The sequence below is a fragment of the Balaenoptera musculus genome, chromosome 19 (assembly GCF_009873245.2).
Source record: "Balaenoptera musculus isolate JJ_BM4_2016_0621 chromosome 19, mBalMus1.pri.v3, whole genome shotgun sequence".
NCBI lineage: Eukaryota > Metazoa > Chordata > Mammalia > Artiodactyla > Balaenopteridae > Balaenoptera > Balaenoptera musculus.
The window spans coordinates 3,580,001-3,598,468 of NC_045803.1; the positions used below are offsets into that span (position 1 = coordinate 3,580,001).

The following is an 18,468-nucleotide window of genomic DNA, read 5'->3' on the forward strand; positions in this document are numbered from 1 at the left end:
AGGAATTTGGATTTTAACAAGCTCCCGGGTGACGCTGCTGCTGGTTTGGAGACCACACATCGAGAACGACTCATTTAGAAATCCAGCCAGTCAAGCATATTATGCAACATGGTACCCCTATTCTCCCCCTGGAAATACGTATTCTTTATCATGAGCAAATGAAACTTCATGGGAACATTATGTATACCATCATGGCCTTTGGGGTGAGGTCTTTTTGTTTTTTGTTTTTTAAAAATATTTATTTATTTGGCTGCACCAGGTCTTAGTTGTGACATGCGGGATCTTAGTTCCCCCACCAGGGAATCGAACCCGTGCCCCCTGCAGTGGAAGCACAGAGCTGTAACCACTGGACAGCCAGGGAAGTCCCCATAATTTGGGACAATAATCCAAACTACCATGGTTTTTGTAAAAATTAAATGTAAACCCTCTCCCTTTGTAATCTACCTGTCTAGAGATGACAGCAGACAAGGCAGGGCTGTACCACTGTTCCTATCAGAGTGGAGACCACTGGTCCCAGTTCAGTGACCCCCTGCAGCTGCTGATGACCGGTGAGTGAGACACAGAGGCAGCAGAGCCAGAACTGACCCCTCTGTGGAGGGAAGAACCGGGCTGTGGGGATTTGCAGCACGGAGGACCAAGCCTCTATCCTTAGGAAGCACTCAGGGATGATGCCGAGACAGATTTCCTCAGGGTGGGGCGAGGAGGGGAGAGAAGCCAAAGCCACGTCTGCTCCCAGGGAACAAAAAGGGACGGTGCATACGTGGCCCTTCCCTTTATCACCAAACTTCCTTCTTTCTCCGGCGTTTATGAGAAACCCTCCCTCTCCAGCATGGCTGGCACTGTGGTGACTCCTGGGGAGGATGTGAAGTTGCAGTGTTTCACCAAAATCAAGTTTGAAGCATTTCTTCTCACCAAAGAAGACGGAGATCACATCACCCAGAACCAAAGCTCCACCCCCCAGGACAAAGGCTACCAGGCCATCTTCCCCTTGAATCAGGTCTCTTCCACACAGGCAGAGAGCTACAGATGCTACGGTGTCTTCAACCAAGAACCGTATGTCTGGTCTCTGCCCAGCGACCCATGGATATCAAGAGGCCAGTCTCTGCCGTGGGAATGGTTGAATCTCAGGAGATACCAAGGAAGGAGTAGGCAGGACTCCAGTGGAGAAGACTGACGGTATCCAGTCTGCTACAGGGAAGCCCCATTTCAATATTTCTGAAGTATAAGTGTGAGTTTTGAAAAGAGGATGAGAGATGTGACTTTTTACGGAGTGAAGGAGAAGTATATTTTCAGGGTTTGTGTTGTATGTGTGTGTATAGAAGCATCAAAGTGCCAGGTACTTTTTATAAATAGTAAGTTGACACATAGCAAGATGTGATTTCAATTCCCATTTGCTTAGGCTGATGGATAAGGGCAAACATAATATTACACACTTTATTTTCAAGGGAGACAGAAAGAAAAGTTGACAACAGTTACAAGGTTTTTCTCCTATGTTTTGAGTAAAAATATCCAGAACGTCTCTGGCCAAAGATCTTTCAATTTCAGCAAATCAGGGCAAAATAGAAAACACTTCTTACACACACACACACACACACACACACACTATGTGAGGTGATGTGTTAGCTTGATGGTGGTGATCATTTCACAATGTAAATGTATATCAAAATATCACACTGTATACCTTAAATATATAAAATTTCTATTTGTCAATTATATCACAATAAAGCTGGAAAAAAGCAGACTCATGTAATAAAGCAAAATGTAAATATTTCTAGGGAAACCAAAGAAATAAAATCAGAAATTTAAAATCTCCCTCAGTAACTCCCACTTCTAGCTATCACAGGTGTATCAGACCAAATGTCTCACTGAGAATATCTATAATAAACATTGGATCAAAATCACACAGCTATATCTGTCACTTATATATCAGCCAAGGCTACAAGATCCCCCTAATGTCTGATGAATCCTGGTGTGCAGCATTGGGAGGATATGACCTCCTTCTACTGTTAGAGAAGAATTTTATTGGAAAGAGGTTTTAATATCTTTCTGATCTGGGTTTATCTGCCCTGATAGTTCTGAGACTTTTGTCAAGGTCTGCAATGTCTTTGAACTTCAATTCTCAATCGTATATTTGAAATATTGTCCTTTTCACAGATGTGTGGTGGAGATTTCACATGTTTAATTATGTAGAGAACCTACTGTGACATGGAGAATGTCCTTGACATTATTTAATTCTCATTTCTGTCTTCTTTATTCCTTTAACTCCTTTCCTCTCCCCATCTCTCTCCCTCACCCTTTCCCTCTATTTCTCCAATTTAAAATAGAAAGTTGAGAATAACGGACAACAGCAAGGACCAGCAACCTGTGGCCAGTGGCCGAATCTGGCCCACCACTTGTTTTTGTCAATAAAGTTTTATTGGAACACAGCCCATTCGCTATATATTGTCTGTGGCTGCTTTCTTTCTGCAATGGCAGAATTGAGTAGTTGCTACGGATAGTATATTTCCTGCAAAATTGAAAGTATTTACTATCTGGCTCTGCAGAAAAAGTTTGCTGACCCCTGGTTAAGAGTATGTGCTCTAGGGCTTCCCTGGTGGCACAGTGGTTGAGAATCCGCCTGCCCATACAGGGGACACAGTTTTCGATTCCTGGTCTGGGAGGATCCCACATGCTGCAGAGCAACTAAGCCCCGTGCGCTGCAACTACTGAGCCTGTGCTCTAGAGCCCGTGAGCCACAACTACTGAGCCCGCGTCACAACTACTGAGCCCACGTGCTGCAACTACTGAAGCCCACGTGCCTAGAGCCCGTGGTCTGCAACAAGAGAAGCCACCGCAGTGAGAAGCCCGCGCACCTCAACAGAGAGTAGCTCCCACTCCCGGCAACTAGAGAAAGCCTGTGTGCAGCAACAAAGACCCAACACAGCCAAAAGTAAATAAATAAAATAAATAAATGTATTAAAAGAAAAAAAAAAGAGTATGTGCTCTAGATTTTGACTGCCTTTCACACTCTCTGCCTCAGGTTTAAAAACAGTTATGATAATAGCAATACCTGCCTCATATTATTGTTTGAGGATTGAATGAGGTAATACATGCAATGGGCTTAGAATGTACGTGACATGTTATCACTAAATTTTATGGTTTTAAAAAATTGAAGTAGAGTTGATTTACAATATTGTTAGTTTCAGGTGCACAGCATAGTGATTCAGTTATTTTTTTCTGATAATATTCCATTATAGGTTATTACAAGATACTGAATATTGTTATTTAGCCACAGGCTATTTTCCAGTCATAGAGCCTGGAGAGTGCTCAGGTTTTCAATTTTTTTTCCTTGAAAAACATTGGCTCTCAAAGAGGCAAAATGAGTTAAAATTAATACCTATAAGAATTGATACAAAATAAGTGACATGGATGCACGCTTAAATGTCAACAGTAACGAATACCATCAACTGTAGGACACATGAACTTGACCATTGTGACAGATACATTTTAGTTAACATAGAATATGGATGCATTTCAATATCCTTGGTATGATGGAGTCAGCTAATTGCACCTGTGTCAGTGGTTCTCAACCAGGGGTGATTTTTGTTCCCCAGCGGACATTTGACAAAGTTCGGAGACAGTTTTGGTTGTCAGAACTGGATGGTGCTACTGGCATCTAGTGGGTAGAGACCAAGGATGTTGCTAAACATCCTACCATGCACAGGACAGCTCCCCATAACAGAGAATCATCCATCTCAAAATATTGCTAGGTGCCAAGGTTGAAAAACCTGACCTAGTTGGTCTGGGAGAGAGACTGCACATTAGAATTGAGACAGGCTGGGGAATCCCCTGGTGGTGCAGTGGTTAAGAATGCGCCTTCCAATGCAGTGGGCGTGGGTTCGATCCCTGGTCGGGGAACTAAGATCCCACATGCTGCGTGGTGCGGCCAAAAATTAAAAATAAATAAATAAAACACAGTAAACAGCAATTTTTAAAAATTAAAAAAAATACAAGAATTGAGACGGGCTGGGAGCTGGGACCCTTTGCTGCAATGCTTGCGCCTGGACTCCTCCAGCAATAAAATACAAAGAAACTACATGGGACTAAAAATAACTGCGTGCCTGCCTACAGGTGGGGCAAATTCTGGACTAAAAGATACAAAGAGACCAAAAAACGCAACTGACAATTTTGAAGAGCCCGGAGCAAAAGTGGGGGGTTGGGAGCAAAAGCAGGATACTGAGCATGCCCCCTGCACAAAACACCACCTCAGGGGTGGGCAGACCACCTAAGCCCCCGCTCCAGCCCGACACCCTGGACACACCCCTACCCTCTCCCCATATAAGGAGAGAGCTCCCCCCTCCCCCTGCCTTGGGGAGCAAGTCAGCAAGGGAACGTGATGTTTGTTCCTCTCCCCCCTGCTGCAGCAAGTGCCCCAATAAAACCTTGCGTGAATTTCTTCTCTGGCCTCTGATCAATTTCTATTGATTGGGGAAGGCCAAGAACCCTGGTCAGTAGCAGAATCACCTGGGGGGTTTTTGAAGGCTCCTGGCTCCTTAAAGCCCACCCCAGACCAATTCAAGTAGGATGACCAAGGATAGGACCTGGGTAATTTCAATGTGAGTCTCATTTTAAAGATTGAGAACCACCGGTTGATCATTATAAGGAGGGCCATTTCACCCTGGGCAGGAAGTCCTGCCCTCCCCCCAGGTCCCGTGGGCCAATCACAGAGTGCGGGCTGGTAGAAGAATTTCTCTTGTTGGAGGTTTGGCTTTGCGTGAAATAACCCACAGGTTGCAACTGAGTCGTAGCCGAAGGGAGGTGAGTACCTACTCTGTTTCTCTGTCTGATCTCGTAAGTCAGTGGCAAATATTGGTAGAGTCTCTAGCACAGAATGTTGCGAGCTTGAATGGCTGGCGTGAGACTTTGAGAAGGTTTTTTCAGCCCTCAAGTTGAGCTCTCTCTTTATAAGGAGGAGACGAGATTTGGAGTGGGGGGAACAGCTGCCAATGGTTTCATGTGTAATTTTTTTCTTCCAATGCTATTTTTAAGTGTTTCTTTAAGGTATGATTTCCATCTTGCAGAATCCACCCGTTTTAAGTGTACAGTGGCTTTTAGCAAACTTACAACAGAGTTGTGCAACCATATCTATAACGCAATTTCAGGACGTTTCCATCACCCCAAAGAGATCCCTCAGGCCCACCTGCGGTATCTTTGCATTCCCACTGTAATTGCGAGCAGAGGACTACTGTGTCTGAGCCTCAGTATTTCATCTATAATTTGGGATGGTATCACTCCTTGATCTCAAAAGACGGATGCAAGTGTCACTGTCATGAAGGGTGAGGGACAGCGACGTGGTCATGAATTGATAAATTTGTATTTTTTTCCCCCCCAAATGCTCGTGGTGACAGAGCATCCAGGGGAAGGACTGCTGCTAATTAGATGCAGAGTCCTGAGCAATTCTGTAGCTCCAGGTGGCAACATACCGCTTCCTTTCAGCAACTGCCTTTGCTTTTATTTTATTTTATTTTTTTAAAATAATAGTAGTAATTTATTTATTTATTTATTTATTTTTGGCTGTGTTGGGTCTTCGTTTCTGCGCGAGGGCTTTCTCTAGTTGCGGCGAGTGGGGGCCACTCTTCATCACGGTGCGCGGGCCTCTCACTATCGCGGCCTCTCTCGTTGCGGGGCACGGGCTCCAGACGCGCAGGCTCAGTAGTTGTGGCTCACGGGCCTAGTTGCTCCGCGGCACGTGGGATCTTCCCAGACCAGGGCTCGAACCCGTGTCCCCTGCATTGACAGGCAGACTCTCAACCACTGCGCCACCAGGGAAGCCCTGCCTTTGCTTTTATTTTGCTGTCACAGCGGAGCCTTTCAGGCTTGTTCCAGCTCAGGTCCTAAGTTTATCCGCACTGGTCTTCACCCTTACGTTGCTTGTACCTATTTCAAATAAAGAACTGCTTGGGGCTTCCCTGGCGTCCAGTGGTTAAGGTTCTGAGCTTCCACTGCAGGGGGCACGGGTTCCATCCCTGGTTTGGGAGCTAAGATCCCACGTGCTCCGTGGCACGGCCGAAAAAAAAAAAAAACAAAAAGAAAAATTAACCCCGAAACAAATCAAAGAACTGCTTTCCGCTAAGGGTAAAGCTATTCACCTGTAGTCCATTTGGCTCCATCAACTCATTTTGTTATTCATTTTTCAAGGCTACCTCTCAAGTCCTGCTTTTATCTGCCTATGAATATACCCAAGTCGCGGGCTCCCCCCTTTTCCCGTCACCTATTCATTCTGGGTGGGAACAATCCGCTTTCACGATGGTAAGCGCAGAGAGAATGACCTAAGCGTGAGTGTCTCTGCTGCTGTAATCACAAGACATATTCACTCAGGGAAGGAGCCACTATATTCCTGGGATCGCGTGGTTTCAGGTGTGGCTCTTGGCCAAACAGGCTTAGCAGTGGGAACTAGAATTAAATGACTTATCCTGTCACTTGAGCAGGATTAGTGTAGGAAGCCAGAGGTTTATGTCCCTCTCCACTCTGGGGGTTCTCAAATGTAGATGCTCATCCTTACCCATTTGTACGAGACCAGGAATTCCTCTTCTGTTTCCTTCTCTGACTTCATTCGGGTTCTCCCCCAGTATCTCCTTCAAGGAATCATGCTCTGTCTCCTGGGTGGTCCGGAGAGCTAACTACCTCTGTGCACCATTTAGTCTTGGGTGTTTACCTTCCTTGTTTTCCCACGTGGCTCTAATGCGGCTTTGCTGTACTGGGCTGCCTCGTTGAGTAAATGAGCAGTTCGTGGTGTTACCTGCAGTCCTAACTGGTCGTCCTTCAGTTACGTGAGAACCAAATTATTGATCTGTAAGCAGCACTCAGGCTAGAACGAGATGGTGACTTTCTGCCTATTTTAATGGCCTGCTTCATTCATACTGTGCTGCCCTGTGTGTTCTGTCTTCAGACGCAAGCCTTTTTCCTCCTCACCATCTGATCCAAAATTCCATCAGCCTTCGTGTCCCCCGCACGTTGGTATGCTTGTCAAGGACCTTCACCTCTCCCTTCACCTGTGGGCTCTTAAACCTGAAATGTAGGCTTTCACTCTCCCTGTCAGGTTTCTAAGAAGAGCTCTGTGTGTCCCCACGTCCCCATCACGCCCGTGTGTCCCCAGGCCACTCGATCTGCCTTCTAACCTTGTCACCCACCACCTTCCTGAAATTTCTTCCTTCTCATCTTAACTGAAAAACATGACAGGCGGTGTGTTTACCCTTTGCCTTTCTATGACCTGGTGACTCATTTCCCTTTAACATTTTTTCTTCCCCAAACCAAATGCATGTTCATCAGAGAGAGCATTGAAAAAAGAGCCAATGACTGGATAAAGTCATCCACGGCGTGGAAACTCAAACACCGTCGTTGGGTTTTGGGGGTGTGTATGCTTCTAGCACTTTTCTGTCTGAGGAAGTGATTGTTGCTCCAGTTGGCACGTTACAGGTGTGATGCTGCTTTTTGGTTATTGGTGCTCTTCTGACTTAGCATTTTAGCACGAGCATTTTTATATTAAATATAACAATTGTGAACTCTGATCATATGTTGTGATTTGAAACATTTTTCACAATAAGTCTTCTAATTGGGTGTAATTCCCCCCACATACTTACTTAACAGTGTTTTTCATCTTGTGAACCTTCCCCGGTGTTGCCCATTTAATGCCCGAGGATGTGAGGATTGTTGTTTATTAATTTGCTTTTTGTTCCATTGAGGAAGTGTCAGTGATTGAGGGCACAGGTTCTTGAATTAAACTCCTGGATATAATCTTGGCTTCGACTCGAGCAAATGTGAGAACTTGGGCCTTTGTTTCCCTATGCCCGTGATCCTAAAACTAGCATTTATCATAATCACCTGGAAGCTTTGTTAAAACACGGTTTTCTGGGCTTCCCTGGTGGCGCGGTGGTTGGGAGTCCGCCTGCCAATGCAGGGGACACGGGTTCGTGCCCCGGTCCGGGAAGATCCCACATGCCGCGCAGCGGCTAGGCCCGTGAGCCACAACTACTGAGCCTGCGCGTCTGGAGCCTGTGCTCCGCAACGGGAGAGGCCGCGACGGTGAGAGGCCCGCGCACCGCGATGAAGAGTGGCCCCCGCTCGCCGCAACTGGAGGGAGCCCTCGCGCAGAAACGAAGACCCAACACAACCAAAAGTAAATAAATAAATAAATAAATTTATAAAAAAAAAAAAAAAAAAAACACGGTTTTCTGGGCCCATCTCCAGAGTGTTTGATTTTGTAGGGCTGGGGATAGGGCTTAAGAATCTGCATTTTCATGAGTTCCCAGATATGCTGTGGTCTGCGGGCCATACTTTGAGAACCACTTCCCTAAGCCTCAGATTCGTCATGTGAAGCATAGATAATAGAATTTACCCAATAAGGTGTTTGCAAGAAAAAAATATGATCTGTAGAAGAGCTTATAATAGTTCCTGTACATGGTAAATACTCAGATGTTGACTATCATAGTGGGTCCTTAGAAAGACAGGGATTACAGAAAATGTAAAGGAGATTATCCAGATAAAGGGGGTATGTTTATAAAGTGAACATCTTATGTAGTCATATTTTGTCTTTTACTTCTATTATGTCACTTCTAAGTTAAAAAGCTACGCTAACTTCCTCTTGATTTTTTGAAACATTTTTTCCTGTGTGCATTTGTCTGTATATGTATAAATATAATCTCTAGTTGTACCTATTTACTATCATACTTAGTTAGCTAATCATACTTGATTGGCGATTACATCAGTGTATGTTCATGTATATAATCACACTCCCATGTAATCACTAACCAGATCAATAGACAACTTTTCCAGAACTTTTCCAGTGGATGTTTACTCTTCTCTCTGAGCTGTCTGGGAAAGGCAACCACTATTCTGACTGCTACCACCATAGGTTAGTTTTGCTTGTTTTGAACTTGATATGCATTGAATCAACTCAATTAGAGTTCTTGTTGTATGGTTTCTTTTACAACTACAGTTTGGGGACATGAAGAATAAAGGTTCTGTGAACAGATGTGCATGCATCTTTTGCAGACCATAGCACTGATTATCGTGGGGTTTCTAATCGGAGGTAAAATTGCTGTGTCATAGAGCACATGTGCTTAGTTAGCTGTAGCGAAAACCACCCGCAAGTTTGGCAGTGGTGTTTTCTCAACTTAAATTTATCTATTTATTTATTTTTGGCTGCATTGGGTCTTCGTTGCTGCGCGCGGGCTTTCTCTAGTTGCGGCGAGCGGGGTCCACTCTTTGTTGCGACGCGTGGGCTTCTCATTGTGGTGACTTCTCTTGTTGCAGAGCTTGGGCTCTAGTGCGCAGGCTCAGTAGTTGTGGCTCGTGGGCTCTAGAGCATAAGCTCAGTAGTTGTGGCGCACAGGCTTAGTTGCTCCGCGGCATGTGGGATCTTCCCGGACCAGGGCTCAAACCCGTGTCCCCTGCATTGGAAGGCGGATTCTCAACCACTGGGCCACCAGGGAAGTCCCTGTTTTCTCAGTTTAACTCGTACCACCATGTAAGAGTTGTTCTTCATTGTGTGAAGTGCTTGTGCCCGTCTTTAATTTTAAGCATTCTAATGGGGGTGTCGTTTTTCTGTTCATCAGGTTCTTAATTTGCATTTCTCTGAAGTCTAATGAGGTTGACGGTCTTTCAGTATGCTTATTGGCTATTTGGCCGTTCCTTTTTTGAAGTGCCTTTTCCAAATCTTTTGATTTCTTTCCGTTGAGTTTTATCTTGTTTTAATATGTCAGGGAGGAAGAAATGTTCCTCTACCCTTCTAGGTTCTTCTGGCTGGCCTAAGAATTGACATGAGACTGATTAACAAGAAAAAATTTGGACAGTTGTTTGATACCATATGTATAAATGGGAGAGAGTCAGGGAGACTGCGTAACTGGCCAAAATGGCCCAAACCCTTACCTTAAGTACCATCTTCAGCTAAAGACTGTCGACTAAAAAAATATTTTCACCACCTAAAAGTTGAGAGTTATGTTATATTTGGGGGATATGCTGAGGACTTCAAGCCTGGGAGTCAGGGTCTCAAGTAACCCTGAGAAAACTGCTCTGAGGCGGCGAGGGGGGAGCTAGGAAATATAGGAGTTTTGCAACAAAGGGCAGGTGGTAGGAACAAAAGGTTACCGTTAATAAAAGACAACCAGATATCTGGAGTTAAGGCACTTAGCACTTTTCTATGTATGGGAAGATGCAAGAGTCTGGGCTCACTGAAACCATTCCTTTGATAGGCACCTCAGCTATCTGGGGCCAGGATCCTGCGTTTTCTCATCCTGAGTTCCCTCAGGGCTCACCAGCTCACTGGTGGCTGGTGGCTATAATCGCTGATGACTGTGACATCCTTTGTTTACTGATGTGGCAGGAAATATTCCATTTCTCAAGACAAAAGAGGACGTTGTGGGTAGCGGTTTGGGACTTCAAAGGGGAGAAAGGCAATTCACATGAAGACTGAAAAGCAAATGTTTGGTAAACAAGTGTTTGCTGAGCCAGGCAGGAACATAGAGTGGACTCTGGTCTCCAGGCTCTGCTGAGTTTCCCCTGCCACACTTAGCTTGTGTTCTTTGCACGTACCTCTGGTGGTAGCTCTATTCCAAGAAGAGACCCTCTGTCTAAAATTTTTTAGGAAGTTAGGGGGAAAGTCAAAGTTTCTTCCTGAGTCTTTTGGGCCTCCATTGTTTTCAGCTCAAGATAATGCACATGCTCAAGAGACGTTTTGGGGTACCAAGTTTTGCTCCCCTACAATGGAAGCTGTAGAACAATTTGGAAAGAACTGATACTATAATACAGAGCCTTCCAACTCATGAATGTTATTTCTCCATTTACTGATGATTTCTTTTCTTTCTTTCTTTTTTTTTTTTTTTTGGGTGTGCCACACGGCACAGCTTGTGGGGTCTTAAGTTCCCTGACCAGGGATTGAACACAGGCCCTTGGCAGTGAAAACATGGAGTCCTAACCCCAACATTTTTTTTTTTTTTTTACAAACTTGTGGCTCTCAGGAGAGAGATCGGATGCATGATCCTAGACTTATTCTTAGGTATTTGGTGTATATGTATGTAACTCTTCCCCCCAGCACATAGACCTGATCAATTCAGTCACTTCTAATAGCGTGTGTATTCTTCGGGTTTACTTTTTTTTTAAAAATTAATTAATTAATTAATTTATTTATTTTTGGCTGTGTTGGGTCTTCGTTTCTGTGTGAGGGCTTTCTCCAGTGGCCGCGAGCAGGGGCCACTCTTCATCGCGGTGCGCGGGTCTGTCACTGTCATGGCCTCTCCCGTTGCGGAGCACAGGCTCCAGACGCGCAGGCTCAGTAGTTGTGGCTCACGGGCTTAGTTGCTCCGCGGCATGTGGGATCTTCCCAGACCAGGGCTCGAACCCGTGTCCCCTGTATTGGCAGGCAGATTCTCAACCACTGCGCCACCAGGTAAGCCCCGGGTTTACTTTTGACATCACAGTTTAAGATGGATGAGCCAAGAAGGCAATACAGACTTAATAGTAGAATCTCTGTGAAACTCACATATTATGCTAAGTGAAGGAAGCCAGACACAAAAGGCCACATTTTATAATTCCACATGTGTGAAATATACCAAATAGATAAATCCACCAAGACAGAATGCAGGTTATTGATGGCCAGGGACTGGGGAAGGGGGAAATGGGGAATGAATGCTTGATGCATGTCGGGTATCTGGGGCAGTGAAAGTCTTCGAACTGAATAGTGGTGTTGGGGTTGCATAGCTCTGAAAGTGTTTTCAATGCCACTGAATCATACACATTAAAGTGGTTAAAATTGTTGTGTATTTTACCATAATAAAAATAAAGTAGACTCAGGAATACTTAAAGTTCTCTTTATCTACAATAATGTCTAATCTAGGAAGCACAAATAGCCCTGTGGGTCGAGCTTTCGTCCACGTGGGTTTAACGAAGTGTTCACAGTACAAAGAATAGATAACTCAAAGCTGGTGCAGCCGAATCTGGCCTCTACCCCGATACCCAATTAAATCTCGGAGACAGAGTTTTGAGTGAAGTAGAAAAGAATAGCTTTATTGCTTTGCCAGGCAAAGCGGGCCACAGCGGGCTCATGCCCTCAAAACTGTGCCCCCCCCCCCGCCCCCTTGGAGAGCGTAGTGAGAGGTTTTATGGTGATGGTTCAAAGAGGCCGTGATCAGCTCATGGACATTGCTTCTGATTGGTTGGTGGTGAGGTAAACGGAAGTCAGCGTCATCAACCTTCAAGTTACAACTGGTCTGGGGTGTACCTGCTTTTGGGCAGCATATCATCATTAACTGTTAACTTGTCCCACCTGGAGGGGGTTGCAGTATCTGCAAAACAGCTCAAAGATATTGTTGTATGTATTCCTTGATGGGGAACCAGGACCTTGCCCCAAGGCTGCACAAATGTTTCTCTTGACTATTTGTTTCTCCCTGGTCTCGCATCCCCTCCTTCCCCCTAATTAACAACTGCTTGAATCTACTCCTTGGAGCTCAGGGAAGGTCATGGAGGCTGAATGAAGGCCATTTCCTGTAATCGAGAAATGGGGGACACAGAAAGGCTTGGTGCCCAGGAGTCCCACGGGGCCCTGCTAGGTATCATTGGGAGAGGCAAAAGGAGACTTGGGGGTTAGAAAACGCAGGTGGGGAACTACTGCCTTTTTTTTTTTTTTTTTTTTTGGCCATGCAGCATGCAGGATCTTGAGTTCCCCTATCAGGGATCGAACCCACACCCCCTGCATTGGAAGCACGGAGTCTTAACCACTGGACCACCAGGGATCTACTGTCTTATAGTCGTAGCTTTGGTGTTTGGTCGTGTGCGTGGTAATTTTCCTCTTCTTGGTTCCTCATTTCTGGTGTAGGGGAGCAAAACTTAACCACCCCAAAATGTCTCTTTGGCATGCAGATTATTTCAAGCTGAAAAACGATCAAGGCCCAAACTACTCAGGAAGAAACTTTGACTTCCTCTTAACCATCTTAAGACTTTAGATAGAGACCCTGTTCCCAGAACAGAGCTATCACCAGAGATGTCTGCAAAGAACACGGGCTAAGGGTGGTGGGGAAACTCAGCAGGACCTGGAGATCAGAGTGCACTCTGGGTCCCATTGTTCCTGCCGGCCCAGCAAACATGTGTCTACCAAATATTTGCTTTTCCATTTCCAAGTGTATTTGCTTCCTCCCCTTTGAAGTCCCAAACCATTACCCTCAACATCTTCTTTTGTTTAGCTGAGATTGTATTGAAGGTGAGGGTTTCAGCCATTTCGGTGAGTAATTCAGTTTTCCTGGGTGTCTGTCATGTATATGTTATTAAAATTTTGTTTTTTTTCCTCTTGTTAATCCATCTCATGTCAATTTAATTCTTAGACCAGCCAGAAGAACCCAGAAGGGTGGAGGAACATTACTTCCTCCCTGACACTGGTCCTTTACAATATGAATTTTCCAGCTGAATGTAATCACTGCCACCCCAATTCTCTCCCATTACATATCAATATAGGTGAAGAGGAGAGAGAGAAACACGATGGAGAAATTTTCTATCTGGAAGAATACACTTTGGCCAGGAGATGATGGTGGTTTCCACAGCAACATTACCCAGAGAAGCCCAAAGTTGATATCATACTTGAAGCCCCAGACGTCCATACAGTCAATGCCACTTACAGTGGTGCTGCATGGTCCTGCTGGCGTTGGGAAAACCACGGTGGCAAAACAGCTGCTGCTGGAATGGACACAGGACGACCAGGCAAAGACATCCAGTTCCGCCTTCTATCTCAGCTGCAAGGACCTCAACCACAAGGGGACGTGCACTTTTGCAGAGCTGATATCTGCGAACGGGCCGGATTTGCAGGATGCCATTCCGGGGATCCTCACGCAAGCACGGAAAATCCTGTTCATCGTCGACGGCTTTGATGAGCTGAGAGTCCCCTCGGGGGCGCTCATCCATGACATATGTGGCGACTGGAGGAAGCAGAGGCCAGTGCCCATCCTCCTGGGGAGTTTGCTGAAGAGAAAAATGTTACCCAAGTCCACTTTAGTGATCACCACCCGACCGGGCGCCCTGAGGGAGCTCCAGCTCTTGGTTGAACAGCCACTCTTCATAGAGATCGAGGGGTTCTTGGAGCTGGACAGAAAGGCATATTTCTTGAAGCACTTTGAAGAGGAGACTCAAGCCCTGCGAGCTTTTGACTTGATGAAGAAGAACGCAGCTCTGTTCCGCATGGGCTCAGCGCCTGCTGTGTGCTGGCTTGTCTGCACGTGTCTGAAACGGCAGATGGAGAAGGGGGAAGACCCTGCCTCGACCTGCCTGACCACCACGTCCCTGTTCCTGCGTTTCCTCTGCAGCCAATTCACAGCAGCTCGCGGCAGCTGCCCCCGTGATTGCCTCCAAGCTCCGCTGAAGTCTGTGTGCCTCTTGGCTGCTGAGGGCGTATGGACACAGACATCTGTGTTTGATGGAGAAGACCTCAGGAGACTTGGGGTAAAGGAGTCTGCCCTCTGTCCTTTCCTGGACAAGAATATTCTCCAGAAGAGCAAAGACTGCGAGGGCTGCTACTCTTTCATCCACCTCAGCGTCCAGCAGTTTCTTGCCGCCGTGTTCTATGTCTTGGAGACTGAGGAGGAGGAGGAGGATGTGGGTGGCCACAGGTGCCACATTGGGGATTTGCAGAAGCTGCTGTCCAAGGAAGGAAGGCTGAAGAACCCCAGCCTGACCCAGGTGGGCTACTTCGTATTTGGCCTCTCCAACGAAGAAAGGGCCATGGAGCTGGAGACGACTTTTGGCTGTCTAGTATCGATGGAGATCAAGCAGCAGTTACTGAAATGCAGATCAATGCCCCGTGGGAAGAAACCCTTCTCAACCATGGACATGAAGGAGGTTTTGTATTGTCTTTATGAATCTCAGGAGGAGGAGCTTGTGGAGGATACAATGGCCCCCGTCACGGAGATTTCTATCCACTTGACAAATACATTTGAAATGATGCAGTCTTCTTTCTGCCTTAAACACTGTCAAAACTTGCAGAAAATTTCACTGCAGGTAGGAAAGAGGATATTCCTGGAGAATGATACCACGTGGAAATCAGATGCTCAGGTTGAGAGGTAAGAACCCATTTAAAAATATACATATTTTTTAATGTTACTAGTCCTCCCATCTTCAGCCTCAGCCCACACTCTTTTAGGAAGAGGACAGAGTCCCTACTACTCCCTATGGCTTAGGGTCAGAATTCTCTGGAATGTCTGGCTGAAATTTCTTCCTGCCAACTCGCCATTAAAGTTGGGAAACGTGATGTTCAGATCAGGAATGGGGGCTTTGGAACCTTACTTTGTTTTAGTATTATAGTTTTATAGTATACTACTATATATTATATATACTATAATACTGTAGTATAGTGTAATACTATAGTATAGTATAGTATAATAGTATAGTATAGTATAATACTATAGTATAGTATAGTATAATACTATAGTATAGTATAATACTATAGTATAGTATACTATAATACTATAGTATAATACTGTAGTATTATAGTATTATAGTTTCCGTGTGGCAAATGGGCTCAGGACACTCTAGACATTTCATATAACTTCCCTCCCTGCCAATTCTTTCAAAAAAATTTTTTTTAATACATAGCCACCATGCTGTACATTACACCCCAGGATTTAGTTATTTTATAACTGGGTGTTTGTACCTTTTGCTCAGCTCACCACTTTTTTTTTAAATAAATAAATACATAAATTTATTTATTTATTTTTGGCTGCATTGGGTCTTCGTTGCTGCGTGCGGGCTTTCTCTAGTTGTGGAGAGTGGGGGCTACTCTTCGTTGCAGTGTGCGGGCTTCTCATTGTGGTGGCTTCTCTTGTTGTGGTGTGCTGGCTTAGTTGCTCCGCGGCATGTGGGATCTTCCCGGACCAGGGCTTGAACCCATGTCTCTTGCATTGTCAGGTGGATTCTTAACCACTGCGCCACCAGGGAAGTCCGTTACTTGTCTTCGATGATAGTCATTCTTACAGGTGTGATGGTATCTCACTGTGGTTTTGATTTGTGTTTCCATGATGATTAGTGATGTTGAATATTTTTCATGTCCCTGTTGTCCATTTGTATGTCATCTTTGGAAAAATGTCTATTCAGGTCCTCAGCCCACGTGTTACAATAGTTTTTCTTTTCTGTTGAGTTGAGTTGTATGAGTTCTTTATATATTTGAGATACTAACCCCTTATCAGACATACAGTATGCAAGCATTTCCTCCCATTTAGTAGGTTCATGTTTATTTTGTTGATGCTTTCCTTTGCTGTGCAGCCTACCAATTCTTGTTGCTTTTCCTGTACGTGCTTTTCATAGGTGCTCTTGTCAATGCCTTCCTCCTAGGTCACAGCACGACCATCATTCTCTTCATCTCTGGGCAGATCTCTGCTCTGTGTTCAGTTCAAACAAGAACCTGAACTTTCTGGATGTGAGGGAAAGCTTTCTGAGTCACTCCTCAGTGAGGATTCTTTGTGAGCAGATAACCCATGTCACCTGTCATCTCCAGAAAGTCGTGTAAGTAGCAGCTGATCTTGCAGTGGTGGTCCCCAGGTGTTTTAAATGTGGGAGCAGTATTGGAATGCCCAACCAGGCTCTGACCAGCCAGGTGCTCAGAATGCAAAGAAATGAAATGATTGCTATCCTTAAATGTGTCTAGTTGGAGAATCGTATTATGTTGAGTCATTTTTATGAAATTTGGCTGGGAGTTTGGATGTTCCCATACATCTGCTGCGGGGCGTATTCAAAACTCAGCCTATAGAAAATATAGCCACATACATGTTAGAAGGAGAACTGAGTGGGAATTGGGGAAATATTCCAGAGAGGAAAGTTTCAAATATGTGAGTAAGAATGTGTTGATGAAGCAATGGTGCACTTATGACTAATGTGTGGGATGGGATTGAGAAATTCTGAGTAGAGTAGGTTGTGGCAGAAGCAACTCAAGATGTGGGTCACCTGGGCAGGTGATTATTAGCACATCCTTCTAAACCAACACATGTTCTTTTTGATGATAGCCATTCTGTCAGGTGAAGTGATATCTCATTGTGGTTTTGATGGGCACTTCCCCAATTAGCGATGCTGAGCATAATTTTCGTGTGATTATCTGTTGGCTATCTGTATGTTTCCTTCCCAACAATGCCTATTTAGATCCTCCACTCATTTTTAATTGGATTGTTTATTTTTTGATATTAATCTGTACGAGTTCTCTAGTTGGGATATTAACCCCTTACTGGATATATTGTTTTGCAAATATCTTCTCCTATTCAGTAGATTGCCTTTTTGTTTTGTTGGTTTCCTTCACTTTGCAAAAGCTTTTCAGTTTATGGTCCCATTTGTTTTTTGTTTTGGTTTCCTTGTCTGAATATACAGATCCAAAAAAATATTTCTAAGAGCAACGTCAAAGAGTACTGCGTGTTTTCTTCTTGGAGTTTTATGGTTTCAGATCTTAAGTTTAAATCTTTAATCCATTTTGAGTTTATTCTTGTATATGGTGTGAGGAAATGGTCTGGTTTCATTCTTTTACATGTGGCTGTCGAGTCCCCCACTCCCCAAAGGAAAAAAAAAAAAACAAAAGGAAAACACAGCACGTATTCAGGGGATAAACTTTATAAGTTATGTTTAAAATTACACAGATACATTGAAACTTCCCCCAAACCAACATACCTTAGAAGCCTTAATTAAGCCACTGAAAAGGTTGTGTTATTTACTTGGACAAATTGCTATGCCAAACGTCAGCTGACTGTACCTGCTGATGTCAGGTGACATGTATCTGGTTCATCTCAGAATGCCATAGGACTTGTGTGTACAAGGCCACAAAACTCTAACGTAGGTTGGTGCCAGCAAAGGTGGCAATTTCTTCTGTATGACTTTGAAAAGTTTACATTGTTCTGGTTTTATAAGGTGTGCCTGAGAGAATAAAAACTAGGAGGTACATTTAATTTGTTCCACTAAGAGTTTAGGACCCTTTAGGCAGGAGCTTTGAACAGTAGCACCTCCCTTATTCTGGCTCTCTCTGTGCTGAAATTTAATTTTGAACTTCTTCTGAATGAGCCACAGGGAATGTTCATTATCTAAAAGTGAAGTGTTGAGGGTTATAAGACCAAATGCCTGTTTATGGAGAAAAGTATTTCATAGTGTGTGTGTGGGGTGAATTGCCAGGTTTGGAGGTACTAGATAAAAACAGATTAAGAGGACTTTCCTGGTGCCGCAGTGGTTAAGAATCTTCCTGCCAAGGCAGGGGACATGGGTTCGATCCCTGGTCTGGGAAGATCCCACATGCCACAGAGCAACTAAGCCCCTGTGCCACAACTACTGAGCCCATGGGCCTAGAGTCCATGCTCTGCAGCAAGAGAAGCCACCGCAGTGAGACGCCAGCACACCTCAATGAAGAGTAGCCCCCGCTCGCCGCAACTAGAGAAAGCCTGTGTGCAGCAATAAAGACCCAACGTACCCATAAATAAATAAATAAATAAT

At 44.7% G+C, this 18,468-nt stretch overlaps 1 protein-coding gene across 1 annotated transcript in view; it reads left to right on the forward strand.

Moving 5' to 3' along the window:
- Positions 1-454: 454 nt before the first annotated feature.
- NLRP7 (NLR family pyrin domain containing 7) overlaps positions 455-18,468 on the forward strand; it is a 32,808-nt gene continuing 14,794 nt past the window's right edge. The window contains exons 1-6 of the mRNA XM_036834000.1: positions 455-552; positions 829-997; positions 12,032-12,062; positions 13,369-13,382; positions 13,501-15,074; positions 16,399-16,512. Of these exons, the coding sequence (XP_036689895.1) occupies positions 455-552; positions 829-997; positions 12,032-12,062; positions 13,369-13,382; positions 13,501-15,074; positions 16,399-16,512 (2,000 nt within the window). The remainder of the gene's footprint in view (positions 553-828; positions 998-12,031; positions 12,063-13,368; positions 13,383-13,500; positions 15,075-16,398; positions 16,513-18,468) is intronic.